General features: G+C 46.0%; 1 protein-coding gene across 2 annotated transcripts in view; it reads right to left on the bottom strand.

The window, feature by feature from the left end:
• The window catches only part of SPTBN1 (spectrin beta, non-erythrocytic 1), a 178,991-nt gene extending 171,288 nt beyond the window's left edge, over positions 1 to 7,703 (bottom strand). For both annotated transcript variants that reach the window (XM_053383641.1, XM_053383644.1), the window contains exon 1: positions 7,504 to 7,703. In XM_053383641.1, the coding sequence (XP_053239616.1) occupies positions 7,504 to 7,651 (148 nt within the window). In that variant the 5' untranslated portion in view covers positions 7,652 to 7,703. The remainder of the gene's footprint in view (positions 1 to 7,503) is intronic.
• Between the last annotated feature and the right edge of the window lie 5,482 nt (positions 7,704 to 13,185).

The following is a 13,185-nucleotide window of genomic DNA, read 5'->3' as shown; positions in this document are numbered from 1 at the left end:
GCGGCTATGGGGTAGCGGCGCTCATCTCGCTTTCAGGCTGAGGGAGCCGGCATTTGTCCACAGACAGCTTTCCGGGTCATGAGGCCAGCATGACTAAACCGCTACTGGTGCACAGAGTGCCAGAGTGCACGGAAACGCCATTTACCTGCCTGCTGCAGAGTTACCTATTTATCTACTTGCACTGGTGTGCTTTTGAACCGCTAGGTTGGCAGGTGCTGGGACCGAGCAACGGGAGCTCACCCCATTGCGGGGATTCGAACCGCCGAACTTCCGATCAGCAAGCCCAAGAGGCTCAGCACCACCCATGTCCCTATTGACTAAATATACTGAGGAGTAACTTGCGAACCAGGTGCTTTGGGTTCTATGTTTCCTCCTAATAATTGACAGAACCTTCAGGCATCCTTCATGGACCTGGTCCTCGGTTGCCTCCACTGCCGCTAGCCCTTCTGAATCAAATCTTGCAGATGGTTTCACTGCACTTACAATGTTTGTGTGTGTGTTGTGTGGTGAGATAGGAGGGGGAAGCATAACCCAGAAAATACCACAAACAATGTGGGAGGCATTATAGCTCAGCAGAAGACATTTGTTTGTAGAAGATCGGAAATGCATGATCAAGTAACCCAGATTGTAGGGCTAGCACAGACCTCTGCCTGAGACCCTCTGTAACACCACACCAGAAATACATTTGGTAAAACGAAGAGGTAACCTTTTTGTGCTAATTTTTCCCAAATTTTACAAATTGTAATGCAACTTTGCCTAATGCACACGTTTTTCAAATTGTTTTCCCCCCAATATAACACATTTTTTTGGTATTACTTCCATTAATAAACACACTGATATGCACACCTTACCCCAGCATCTGCATTTTTGTACACGTTACAAAGAAATGTATGGAGAAGGATGGCTGTGTTTTAGTTCTCTCTCTCTCTCTCTCTCTCTCTCTCTCTCTCTCTCTCTCTCTCTCTCTCGCAACCTCGCAAATCCCTAGCAGTTCATGCCCTCCCCATTCCCAAATAAATACATTCTGGGGAGAAAGCCGGATAGAGAAGACCTAAATTTAGCGCTGTATCAAATCTACAGCAGGCTTCTCAAAGCACTGAAACGAGTGCCTCTTTTAGACAAGCTAAATAATTGAGTTGCCCACATTGTATTAGATGTCCCTTAAGTGATTGTTTCGTGTGTATTATTCATCCCTCACCTGGGGTGTGAAGGAGCACCCAAATACAGAGGAGTCTTCCTGATGGGATACCTGCTAACATCGTTGGAACAAAAATCACTACCATACCCAGTTGGATTAAAACAAAAACCCAGATCATAAGCTCCTGGGGCCACACTGCCAATAAAACCTCCCGCGAAATTTATCAAAATCTATCTAGGTCATCTGGGCAAGTTTGGTGCTGCGCCTAAGGAGCCTAGACAGAAATGCCCTTCTCAAATCCATAGCAAGCCAACTACAGTGGTACCTCGGGCTAAGTACTTAATTCGTTCCGGAGGTCCATTCTTAACCTGAAACTGTACTTAACCTGAAGCACCACTTTAGCTAATGGGGCCTCGCTGCCGGAGCACAATTTCTGTTCTCATCCTGAAGCAAAGTTCTTAACCTGAAGCACTATTTCTGGGTTAGCGGAGCCTGTAACCTGAAGTGTATGTAAATTGAAGCGTATGTAACCCGAGGTACCACTGTAGAGGCATCATCTGATGACTCCAGTTGTAATAGTTGCGTGAGCCCTCTCCCAATGTTTTTTTCCCCAGGGGTACACCCCAAAATATTGCTCCCTTGGGTGACTGCTTGAATTGTTTGTGTCCAGGCTAGTCCAGGCTACACCAGTCTTCTTCCTAAGCCTGGATTTGTGCTGTCAGGAAGTGGAGATGGAGACTGATCCAAGAGACAGGAGGAATCCATTGTGCTGACCAGAGTGGTCCATGGTGTGTGTAGTTCAGCTGCAGCCAAAGTGGTGCCCCCTCCAGGGGCTTTGGACTCCAATTCCCAGCAGTCCTGGCCAGCATGGCCAATGGCAGAGGATTGTGGGAGTTTCAGCCCAAAACATCTGGAGGTGCACCATGTTGGCTACCCCGATGGAGCTGGAGGGGTGTCATAGTCAGATCAGGGAGCCCTGGGTACAAATCTTGAGTTAGAGATGGGCCTAAGCACCTCGGGGTGGATACAAATGAGATTAGATAAATAAAATGCATCTATTTAGGGCATCTATCTACTGCTTACAAGGGATGCGGGTGGCGCTGTGGGTTAAACCACAGAGCCTAGGACTTGCCGATCAGAAGGTTGGCGGTTCGAATCCCCGCAACAGGGTGAGCTCCCGTTGCTCGGTCCCTGCTCCTGCCAACCTAGCAGTTCGAAAGCACCTCAAAGTGCAAGTAGATAAATAGGTAGCGCTCTGGCGGGAAGGTAAACGGCGTTTCCGTGCGCTGTGCTGCTGGCCACATGACCCGGAAGCTCCCTCGGCCAATAAAGTGAGATGAGCGCCACAACCCCAGAGTCGGTCACAACTGGACCTAAAGGTCAGGGGTCCCTTTACCTTTTATCTACTGCTTGTTCATGTGCATTTCTAAGCTCGATGGTAGTTTGGCCTAGCCAGTCTATAGTGCCTGTCAATCACAGAGGTGGAGTTTGCAAATCCCCATCCCACCCTCAGAACAACAACAACGAAAAGGCTAGGTTAGGTTAGGATTTTGCTGCACAGCACAAGGGTACTTGTTGCACTCTGTGGATTCCCTGTGGCAGCAGCTTGCTTCTAAGCCAGCCCATCTCTGACTATCAGAACAACAAGAGTTGTCTATTTCCCTTTGCCAAATGGTGGTGTGGGTGCGGGTGCTAGAGAGAGAGAGAGAGAGAGAGAGAGAGAGAGAGAGAGAGAGAATGTGTGTAGTTTTTATGAAGAAGAAGAGTTTGGATTTGATATCCCGCTTTATCACTCCCCTAAGGACTCTCAAAGCGGCTCACAATCTCCTTTCCCTTCCTTCCCCACAACAACAAACATTCTGTGAGGTGAGTATGGCTGAGAGACTTCAGAGAAGTGTGACTAGCCCAAGGTCACCCAGCAGCTGCATGTGGAGGAGCAGGGAATCGAACCCGGTTCACCAGATTACGAGTCCACCACTCTGAACCACTACACCACACTGGCTCACAGTGGTTGCAGCTATTGACTCGGTGTCATGTTATCGACATGGCCATCTCCAAATATCTCAAGGGCTGTCCCATGGAAGAGGGAGCAAGCTTGTTTTCTTCTGCTCCACAGGGTAGGACTCGAACCCAGGGCTTCAAGTTACAAGAAAGGAGATTCCAACAAAACACCAGGAAGAACTTTCTGACAGTAAGAGCTTTTTGACAGCGGCAGTCTCCCTTGGGAGGTTGTGGAGGTTTTGAAGCAGAGCTTGGGGGACCATCTGTCATGGATGCTTTATCTGAGAATTCCTGCATATCAGGGGGTTGGACTAGATGACTGTTGGGGTCCCTTCCGACTCTACAATTCCATGATTCCTCTTTTTGCAAGGAACCCAGGGGATCTCCAGCACTTTCTGAGTTGGTGTAGTCCTGCCTTTCAGCATGTCTCATTTGGCATTTGGTTCAGAGGTCAGGAATGTCAGCATGCTACCGTGCATTTTGAGGAATCACGTGCAGAGTGCATTGAAATGACTATGCAAGTTAAGATTCTTTTCCCGCATTGCAGTCATGGGATTGTTTATATCACATGACGGTGCATGTTTTCATTCCACAGTGTGGGAAGTGACGGACACAGGGTGCTTATATTACTTATATTACATCATTCTGCCCGGACGCTGAGGTCCAGCGCCGAGGGCCTTCTGGCGGTTCCCTCATTGCGAGAAGCAAAGCTACAGGGAACCAGGCAGAGGGCCTTCTCGGTAGTGGCGCCCGCCCTGTGGAACGCCCTTCCAGCAGATGTCAAAGAGATAAACAACTACCTGACATTCAGAAGACATCTTAAGGCAGCCCTGTTCAGGGAAGTTTTTAACGTGTGATATTTTACTGTATTTTTGGTTTTTATGGAAGCCGCCCAGAGTGGCTGGGGAGGCCCAGCCAGATGGGCGGGGTATAAATAATAAATTATTATTATTATTATTATTATTATTATTATTATTATTACTGTGCTTCTGTGATGCAGGATTTTTGTCCCTTTGTTCTCTCTCTTTGCTGTCTGATGCAGAAGAGCAGGCATCCCCAAACTCAGCCCTCCAGATGTTTTGGGAATACTACTCCCACCATCCCTAGCTAACAGGACCAGTGGTCAGGGATGATGGGAACTGTAGTCCCAAAACATCTGGAGGGCCGAGTTTGGGGATGCCAGCCGAAGAGGAAGGAGGTGAGTTGCGATGCTCCGAGTGTATATATGTAAATAAACATAGTTTAGCCAAAAAGCTGCGCTACTGAGTCAGAATGCTGACTGCCTATACTCTGCTGATCCTGAAGTGTGCTGAGGCCTCATGGTATCAGTCGCTGTGATGTTCGGGCTGGAGAAAGCTTTTGTATCTCCCGAACGAACGACCAGGAGGGAGAGAACATGCCAGTAAGGCATGTGTCTCTGCCGGATTCCTACTCATGTGTAGAACCTCCTGACACGCCTCTCCCCCCCCCAAGAAAAACCCAGAGATATGTATTTGTGTTCACATACACACACAGGACTGTGCCTCTGCTAGTTCTGCTCAGCAACTCCCCTGCCATTCCCCCCACATTAAGCTCCTAGCCCTTCTCCTTTGCACCCCATGAAACTACTAAGCTTGCTTGTCACCTTCCCAACCCCAATCTCTTCATGCACATCCAGGACTGTGATGCAGCACCACAGATCCTCCAATGGAATGACAGCCTTATGTATAAAGGAAGATATGCACGTGCACATTCGTGTGCACGCATATGTATACGTTTTGTGTATATGGATTTATGTGTGCCTCTGTGTACAAAAATACTTGGGCCATATGTAGCATGTTCCAGGCAGCAACAGAATCTGCCCGTTGATGGTTTTGAGCACGGGTAGGCAAACTAAAAGGACGTGGGTGGCGCTGTGGGTTAAACCACAGAGCCTAGGACTTGCCGATCAGAAGGTTGGTGGTTCGAATCCCCACGACGGGGTGAGCTCCCGTTGTTCGGTCTCTGCTCCTGCCCACCTAGCAGTTTGAAAGCACGTCAAAGTGCAAGTAGATAAATAGGTACCGCTCTGGCAGGAAGGTAAATGGCGTTTCCTTGCGCTGCTCTGGTTCGCCAGAAGTGGCTTAGTCATGATGGCCACATGACCCGGAAGCTGTATGCCGGTTCCCTCGGCCAATAAAGCGAGATGAGCACCGTAATGCCAGAGTCGGCCGCGGCTGGACCTAATGGTCAGGGGTCCCTTTACCTTTACCTTTAGGCAAACTAAGGCCTGGGGTCAGGATCCAGCCCAATCACCTACTAAATCCAGCCCATGGATGGTCCAGGAATCAGCGTGTTTTTACATGAGTAGAATGTGTCCTTTTATTTAAAATGCATCTCTGTGTTATTTGTGGGGCATAGGAATTTCTTCATATTCCCCCCCCCAAATATGGTCCGGCCCCCCACAAGGTCTGAGGGACAGTGGACTGGCCCCCTGCTGAAAAAGTTTGCTGGTTTTGAGGAACACAACCTCAGAACTGCTTTTGACTGCCACAGAACAAGTGCAAGGCTCTGGGCTTTGGTTTTTTTCCATTCCGTCTGAGAACTGGGTAACCACCGCCAAGATAACAGATTATGACGCCGCGAGGGTGGAAAATTATGTTGCCCTCTAGCTCCCGTAGGGACACTGAAATGAATGTTGTTGGCACCGTAACTCTCGTGATACAAAGCGACTGGACTTTGCAGACAGGGGTTTATAAACTCTGACAACGTGCAGCTGATTTATGCGTATTAAGTAGTTTTCTAGACATACATCTGCAAAAGAACTAGACAAAACATTGCTTCGACCCAGGGTGGGAAGTTGAGAAGGGCGCTTGCACCGAAACACAGGGGCTGCTGGCACTGTGATAAATGTTGACTTCAAAAGATACAAGTGCCCCGGGGTCTGTGGGCTACACAGAGATTTTCATCAAGTTTGGCAGTTGGCACAGAATGCCAGTACAAGTGTCGTCATCGTCCCCCAACACACTTACGTGTGATCAACTCTCCTGCAACTGCATATAACTGTGATGCCAAGAAATCAGTAAAAAATTCAATTTGAACCCGGAAATGGTGGGAGAGAGCTGGAGAGTCCTCGAAGCTCAGGATGAGACCCTCCCTGAAGCCCGAAGGGGATGTCAGTGAGGGCAGAGGAAGCTCCAAAGAGACCTGAGGTGTAGTGGGGCTTTGTTTAGGCTGCTCGGCCTACCTGCCTAATGGCTCATGCAGCTGATTCTTGCATATCCTCCAGAGAAGCCCCAGATATTTTGGTTTGGATTAGGAAGAGAGCTCGACATCGACATCTGCTGCCCCTGTGGATCCTGTGTCTGAGGTGGTTGCCTCATCTTTCCTCATGGGTGGGCCGGCCCTGATGAAAACACCTGTGTGGATCAGGGCCTAACTGACAGCTGGGAAAAGGTGAAGACCAGCGGAGCTCAGTGAATTTGGGGAGGGGGTGCAGAAGGTGTAAAAGGGATTCTATGCACTTACAGCTGATATCTCTCTCTCTCTCTCTCTCTCTCTCTCTCACACACACACACACACACACACACACACACACAAAAGCTCTTCCACACTATCAGGAACCCAAAGAAATAACCCGTTTCTGTTTTTCTGTTGAAAACCTGGGAGGTAGGGAGAAGATAGGACCACTGGGCATGATCCTGATTCCCCCCCTTCACAGTTAGACAAAGCAATATGGAAATTGAGAAGAGTTCTTCCTCTACTGATGATGGCAGTCAATCAACCACTATAGACCTTCCTAAATAGTTCTCCATAGGGAAGCTAAATTCAAAGCACCACAGCCATTGATCCATTTTCTGGAGACATCAGCACCTCATTAAAACTTCTGGAATTGAACTTCGAACAATTACAAACACTGCATAACCCGTGCAGTACCGTGTCATTCTTGAAATAGGAGAGTTCACCGTTATTATTACTTTATCATTTCTAAAGTAGCTGTCAAATCCATGAAACTTGCTTTAAAGGTGTGGGGTTTTTTTTTTAAAAAAAGGATGGCTGAAAGATATTAACATGTAGTTTGTTCATTTGGATGTTAACACCCAACCATAAGGTGCTCAAACTATGGCTTGTAAACCACCTTCAAACCACGGTCTCCAGTCCTGATTTGGTCACCAATCATAAATCATGGTTTAAAGCAACCCGTTGTGTGTTTGTTTCACTAAGAGGCAATAGGTGTGGTTATGCGGAACACTCCTGTTAAGTGGAGATCAGCTCTGGTTCCTGAAAGTTGTACCTGGATTCAGAGGGTAGACCACAAGCTATTATTTAGGGCCACCTTTGTGCTAGGAGCACAAACAGCACCAGATGAATAATTGCACCAATGGTAGAAATGGTGAAAGTCTTACCTGCTAAGGCTTTGATGCGAGACCTCTCAAACAGCCGTGCGGAACTGTTCTCGTTGTCCCACTCTTCAACATCCCAGCGGTTGTTGACATCGCTGTATTGCTGTTGGATTTCAATGTTGTCGTAGTCTGTCGCTACTGTCGTCGTCATCTTGGATCTTCTTAAGCCAGCCTCTGCATCAGCTACCCCTTAAAAAACTCTCCTGTGAATGAAGAACGAAAGAAAGAAAAGAGAGAGAGGGAGGGAGATGTGCTTAGTTGTTGCTTTTTAAAGATTTCTTCCTAGTTAAGTATGCAAAGGATCACAGCCGAAGTTGTAGACGTTGTTGATCAGGCTTCCTCAACCTCGGCCCTCCAGATGTTTTGAGACTACAATTCCCATCATCCCTGACCACTGGTCCTGCTAGCTAGGGATCATGGGAGTTGTAGGCCAAAAACATCTGGAGGGCCGAGGTTGAGGAAGCCTGTCGTTGATGGTTGTATACCTATAACATCTGGAGGGGCATGTCCTATGGCTTGGGGCCACAGCAGTTGAAGGACTGCCTATTCTGACACAAATCTGCCTGGATGCTGAGATTCATGTGTCAGCCTTCTGAAGCAAAGGGCTTGGTCATCTGAAGACAGGGCCTTTTCTGCTGTGGCACCACATCTCTCAAATCTCCACCCCAGTGAGGTTCACCTGGCACCATCTTTGTTCTCTTCCCAGCAACAGATAAACATCCATTTGATTTTCTAGGCCATTTGAGGCTGCAATCCGGAGATAGCTCTACAGCCTGAGACCCTTAATCTCAGGGTTGTGGGTTCGAGTCCCATGTTGGGTGAAAGATTCCTGCATTGCAGGGGGTTGGACTAGATGACCCTCGTGGTCCCTTCCAACTCTACAGTTCTATGATTCATGACCTGGGAGTAAGGCCTATTCAGCTCAGAGGAACTTGCGTATAAGATGTGCATAAAATTCCGCTTAGCCTACAGATATAGCTTTATGTTGCTGTTTCATTTTATGCTGCTCTGCTGTGATTCAACTCATTGTGATTTTATTATTTTACTGTACTGTAAGACCCTCTGAGCACTTTGGCTGAAAAACAGCTAACAGTCGTTTTAAATAAACAGAGAAATGAAAAGTATTGATGAAACCCCCTCTGTCTTTTATTCTGACACACACTTTTCTGCAACCGGCCCCTCGGCTCAGAATTTTCATACATTTGCCCTGAGTGTTGATATTCGCAATCTGGTAATGCAAAAACCCTTAAAACACACACACTCTCTCTCTTCCTCTAGCTAACTGATGCCACCTACTGACAGTTGAAATTGTTTTCTATTTTCAAGCCAGCCATAGCAAAACATGTTTAATTCCTCTGCATGGACCGCGCGGGCTGTGAAACAAATTAAGATACTCCCAGGTGAGACAGCATTTTGGTGGGATGGGTATTCCACATCTGTGTTGACATCTTAAGGCAGCCTTCCTTCCCCAACATGACAGGGCCTGGTTGCTTTGAACTACGGCTCCCATCATTCCCAGCAGGCATAACTAGGGTTGCTGGGAGTTGTAGTCTAAAACATCCAGAAGCCACCGGATTGGGGAAGGTTGCCTTGATCACTGTAGAAAGCAATATTTATCTTGCAAAAACATTTTAACCCTTCTGTTTTTCTATCTGCTTTGCTCTTCATATAATAATAGAATAAAAGCTCATTTTACCTCTAATTTTTCCCTACATTTATTTGCAAAATAAACCCTTTTATTTATTTTGCTGATTTTTGAGGAGGTTTTTTTTTTTAAGGGATGCTTTCTCTTTTATGCAAGCTCCTCTGGCGACTGCTTCATTGCGTCCCATAGGAGGGGGGTTGTTATACGTATCTACATCATTTTCTTTGAAGTAGTTTTGGAGAGTTTTTGTGAGGCTCTCTCTCATTTGTTTATTTGTGGTTAGGATATTGCACAGAGGTTGTCAGAACAGTGCTTGAAACTGTATTATAACATTTGCAATAATATCTAGGACCTCCCAGTCCACCTGACCTAGAAATCTATTTGAGTGATGACACAGGACAAAACACGTTGCTCTTAAAACAGCTTTTTTAAAACCCCCAAACATAGTTCCTTATTTTACACTTGTGGGTTGATATTTTCCCCCTCAGAGGTTCTTTCAGCCTCAGTCCTCTTTCACTCTGCTTTGTGTTATTATGTGCCTGATAAACAGAAGGGACACAATGCGAGAGGATTATGCAAGTGTGATTAAGCCACCTGATAAGAAGGTTGCTAGAGCAACGCTGTGATTTCATGAACCTATTGCTCTGCTGTGCAAAGCGGATTGACTTAGCGGGACTTCCTTTGCGTGCATAGAGGCATTTGGGCAAGGCATTGTGATCATCATTGTTATGGTCAATTGAATTTTTACTGGAAACCAGAGTTAAATTTCTTCAAATATCTAAAGGGCTGTCACGTGGAAGATTGGGCAAGTTTGTTTTCTCCTGCTCTGGAGGGTAGGGCTCTTAAACCAAGAGATTCAAGTTACAGTGTGAAATATACTCGGAGTTGAGAGTGGATTTCATGCTCTTTATTCAGCTCATAGTGGTGAGGAGGAATGGAAGTTCCTCCAGAATGTCTGCTTTATATACATTATTTACACAATGGGCCCCACGTGATTGGCAAATTCTGGGATTCACCTGTAGGCCAATCAGGTTGCAGATTCACTTCCACCTGGAGCTGGATTGGGTGGCTCCTGTGGACCAATCAGACTGATGCATTCTGGACCCTATTGTTCTAGGACCAATCAGACTGCTGCATTCTGAATCCTATTGTTCTAGGACCAATCAGACTGCTGCCTTTTGGATCCTATTCAACTCAGTACATAACACAGTGGTACCTCTGGTTACGAACTTAATTCGTTCCGGAGGTCCATTCTTAAGCTGAAACCATTCTTATCCTGAGGTGCGCTTTTGTTAATGGGGCCTCCCGCTGTGCCCAATTTCCGTTCACATCCTGGGGCAAAGTTCGCAACCAGGAGCAGCTACTTCCGGGTTAGCGGAGCTCGTAACCTGAAGCATTCATAACCAGAAGCGTTCATAACCAGAGGTACCACTATACAGAGGTACCTCGGGTTACAGATGCTTCAGGTTACAGACCATAGCTGTCAACTTTTCCCTTTTCTTGTGATGAATCTTATTTGGAATAAGGGAATTTCCCTTTAAAAAAGGGAAAACATTGACAGCTATGTTACAGATGCTTCAGGTTACAGACTCCGCTAACCCAGAAATAGTACCTCAGGTTAAGAACTTTGCTTCAGGATGAGAACAAAAATCGCACAGCGGCAGCGGGAGGCCCCATTAGTTAAAGTGGTACCTCAGGTTTAAGAACAGTTTCAGGTTAAGAACGGACCTCCAGAACAAATTAAGTTCTTAATCCGAGGTACAAATGTACAAGAAATGAGATTCTGACTAAACATCAGGAATAACTTTCTGGCAGTAAGAGCTGTTCGGCAGTGGGACAGATTCCCATGCGAGGTTGTGGACTCTCCTTCCTTGGAGATTTTTAAGCAGAAGTTGGATGGGCGTCTGTCATGGATGTTTTAGTTGAGATTCCTGCATTGCAGGGGGTTGGACTAGATGACCATTGGGATCCCTTCCAACTCTGCAATTCTATGATTCTATTCTTCTTCTTTATGAGTGCAGCATTAATTGTGCAATTCAAATAACGTATACATTTTTGCTGGAATTAATCAGGTTAGTTATCTCTGTTCGACAAATTCTTATCAAATGTAATTCTTACATAGGAGGTGCCAAATCAATTGGGAAAGCACAAAAGGCCCCTGCTAGCCATTTTCTGGTACTCTGCAACATTGATGCAACAATAGCGGGTTAGTGGTAGATTTACACTGGACCGGCAATACTTTTATCATTCCCTTCTATGATGCTTCCCCAGTGCTCTTTGCATAATTGCCCTCTGGAGGGGCACTTGTGCACTACTGTGGAACAAAAGTGGGGCTCAAAAAAGAAAAATTACTGGATTTCAGCAAGAAGTTATGGAACAATCACTGATCGGAAGAAACAAAGCAGTATGTCTGCCCCAAAACTTTTGGCAATGAGATGATGTATGACCACCATGATATTCACCATCATGCTCAAATAATCAGCTATACACAATAAAATTTATGTCTGGAATATGAAATACTTTATTGTCACTTGTACAACTTGTATAAAGTGAGATTACACGAGCACCCCCCACTCAGCTCTCTTAGTCTTAATTCCCCTTGTTTACTGACGCACACCCACCAAACCCGAAAGTCAGTTGCCCTGTTGTTATCTTTTCGTTCAGCAGCCTAACAGCCCATGGATAGAAGCTGTTCTTTACCCTGTTGGTGCGACTAATCATGCTTCTATATCTTCTGCCTGAGGGCAGGAGATCAAGAAAGTGCTGGCCAGGGTGTGAATCATCCCTGAGAATTTTCCTCACCCTCCTGAGGCAACTTCCACGATGTCATCCAGCGGATTCAGGGGACAGCCCATAATATCTTGTGCTGTATTCACCACCCTCTGTAGGCACTTCCTATCAGTTGATGTCAAACCAGCGTACCACACCGTGATGCAGTATGAAAGGACACTTTCTATTGTTGACCGGTAGAAAGAGATCATCAAATGTTGATTGACATCGTTCTTTCGCAATACTCTGAGGAGATGGAGTCTCTGTTGGGCTTTCTTAACCACCTGGGTTGTATTGATTTTCCAAGTAAGGTCTTCACTGAGATAAACTCCTAGGAATTTAAAGGAAGGGACTCTTTCTGGAGAGGCCCTTTCTGCAAGTTCAGTACCCTGCCATAAACGGGCATTCTGTTTTTAGGGCTTGGAGCCAAAACAAAATAATTAACTCTGAACTCTCTTCAAATAATCTCTTGTTTAACATTTGAAGAAGTTGGGGCAGCTCCCCAACCACTGTATATTCACAAAAATGATTCAATTTTATTATATGCAAATGCAGAACTGCCTAAGAACTTATCATGGGGTTGAATTAACAACGAAACCAACTTTCCCCCTCTTTGTCTCATAACAGCAGCAGCAGCAGCAAAAATACAACGACATAATTCCAGCTTGTTGACGGGCATGCAAGGAGAAAACTGTTTGAAGGAACTCTGCTGTGGAGCAGATTGTGCATTTAATAAAATAAAATAAATACCTCTTAAAAAAAAAGCTATCCAGATGGCCAAACTTATTGTTCCCAGGGAAATGTTTCATTTTTCTCTGTCCGGAGCCATTTAAAAGCAAAACTGGAGGAGAGCTCGGCGCCTCTTCCCGCTCCATTCCACAGGCTACATCCATCCATCTCATTTTTGGCCCAAGATCACCAAATGCTATTGTGCAATCTGAGCTTTCCCTGATGCGCAAAAAAAGAGAGCACTTCTAAGAGAGCATCCATGGCTGCTGTGACTGGCATAATAAAATCATTATTAGAGAAGGGCAGAATCAGTACCATGGAGCCAGGCAAACACGAAGCAGAAAGGCAGTAACTGAGCCAAAGGCAAAGAATGCACTGATGATACCCTGAAGGAAACTTAAACAGATAATTCATATCAGGCTGTGCTCAGTGGCTAAAAAGAAAACAAGAAACTCCTCAAGACGTACATTGGCTCCCAGTACATTTCCAAGCACAATTCAAAGTGCTGCTGCTGACCTTTAAAGCCCTAAACGGCCTCGGTC

The sequence above is a fragment of the Podarcis raffonei genome, chromosome 3 (assembly GCF_027172205.1).
Source record: "Podarcis raffonei isolate rPodRaf1 chromosome 3, rPodRaf1.pri, whole genome shotgun sequence".
Taxonomy (NCBI): Eukaryota; Metazoa; Chordata; class Lepidosauria; order Squamata; family Lacertidae; genus Podarcis; species Podarcis raffonei.
The sequence above is the reverse complement of the archived record's forward strand: the minus strand, read 5'-3'. Positions and strand labels throughout refer to the sequence as shown.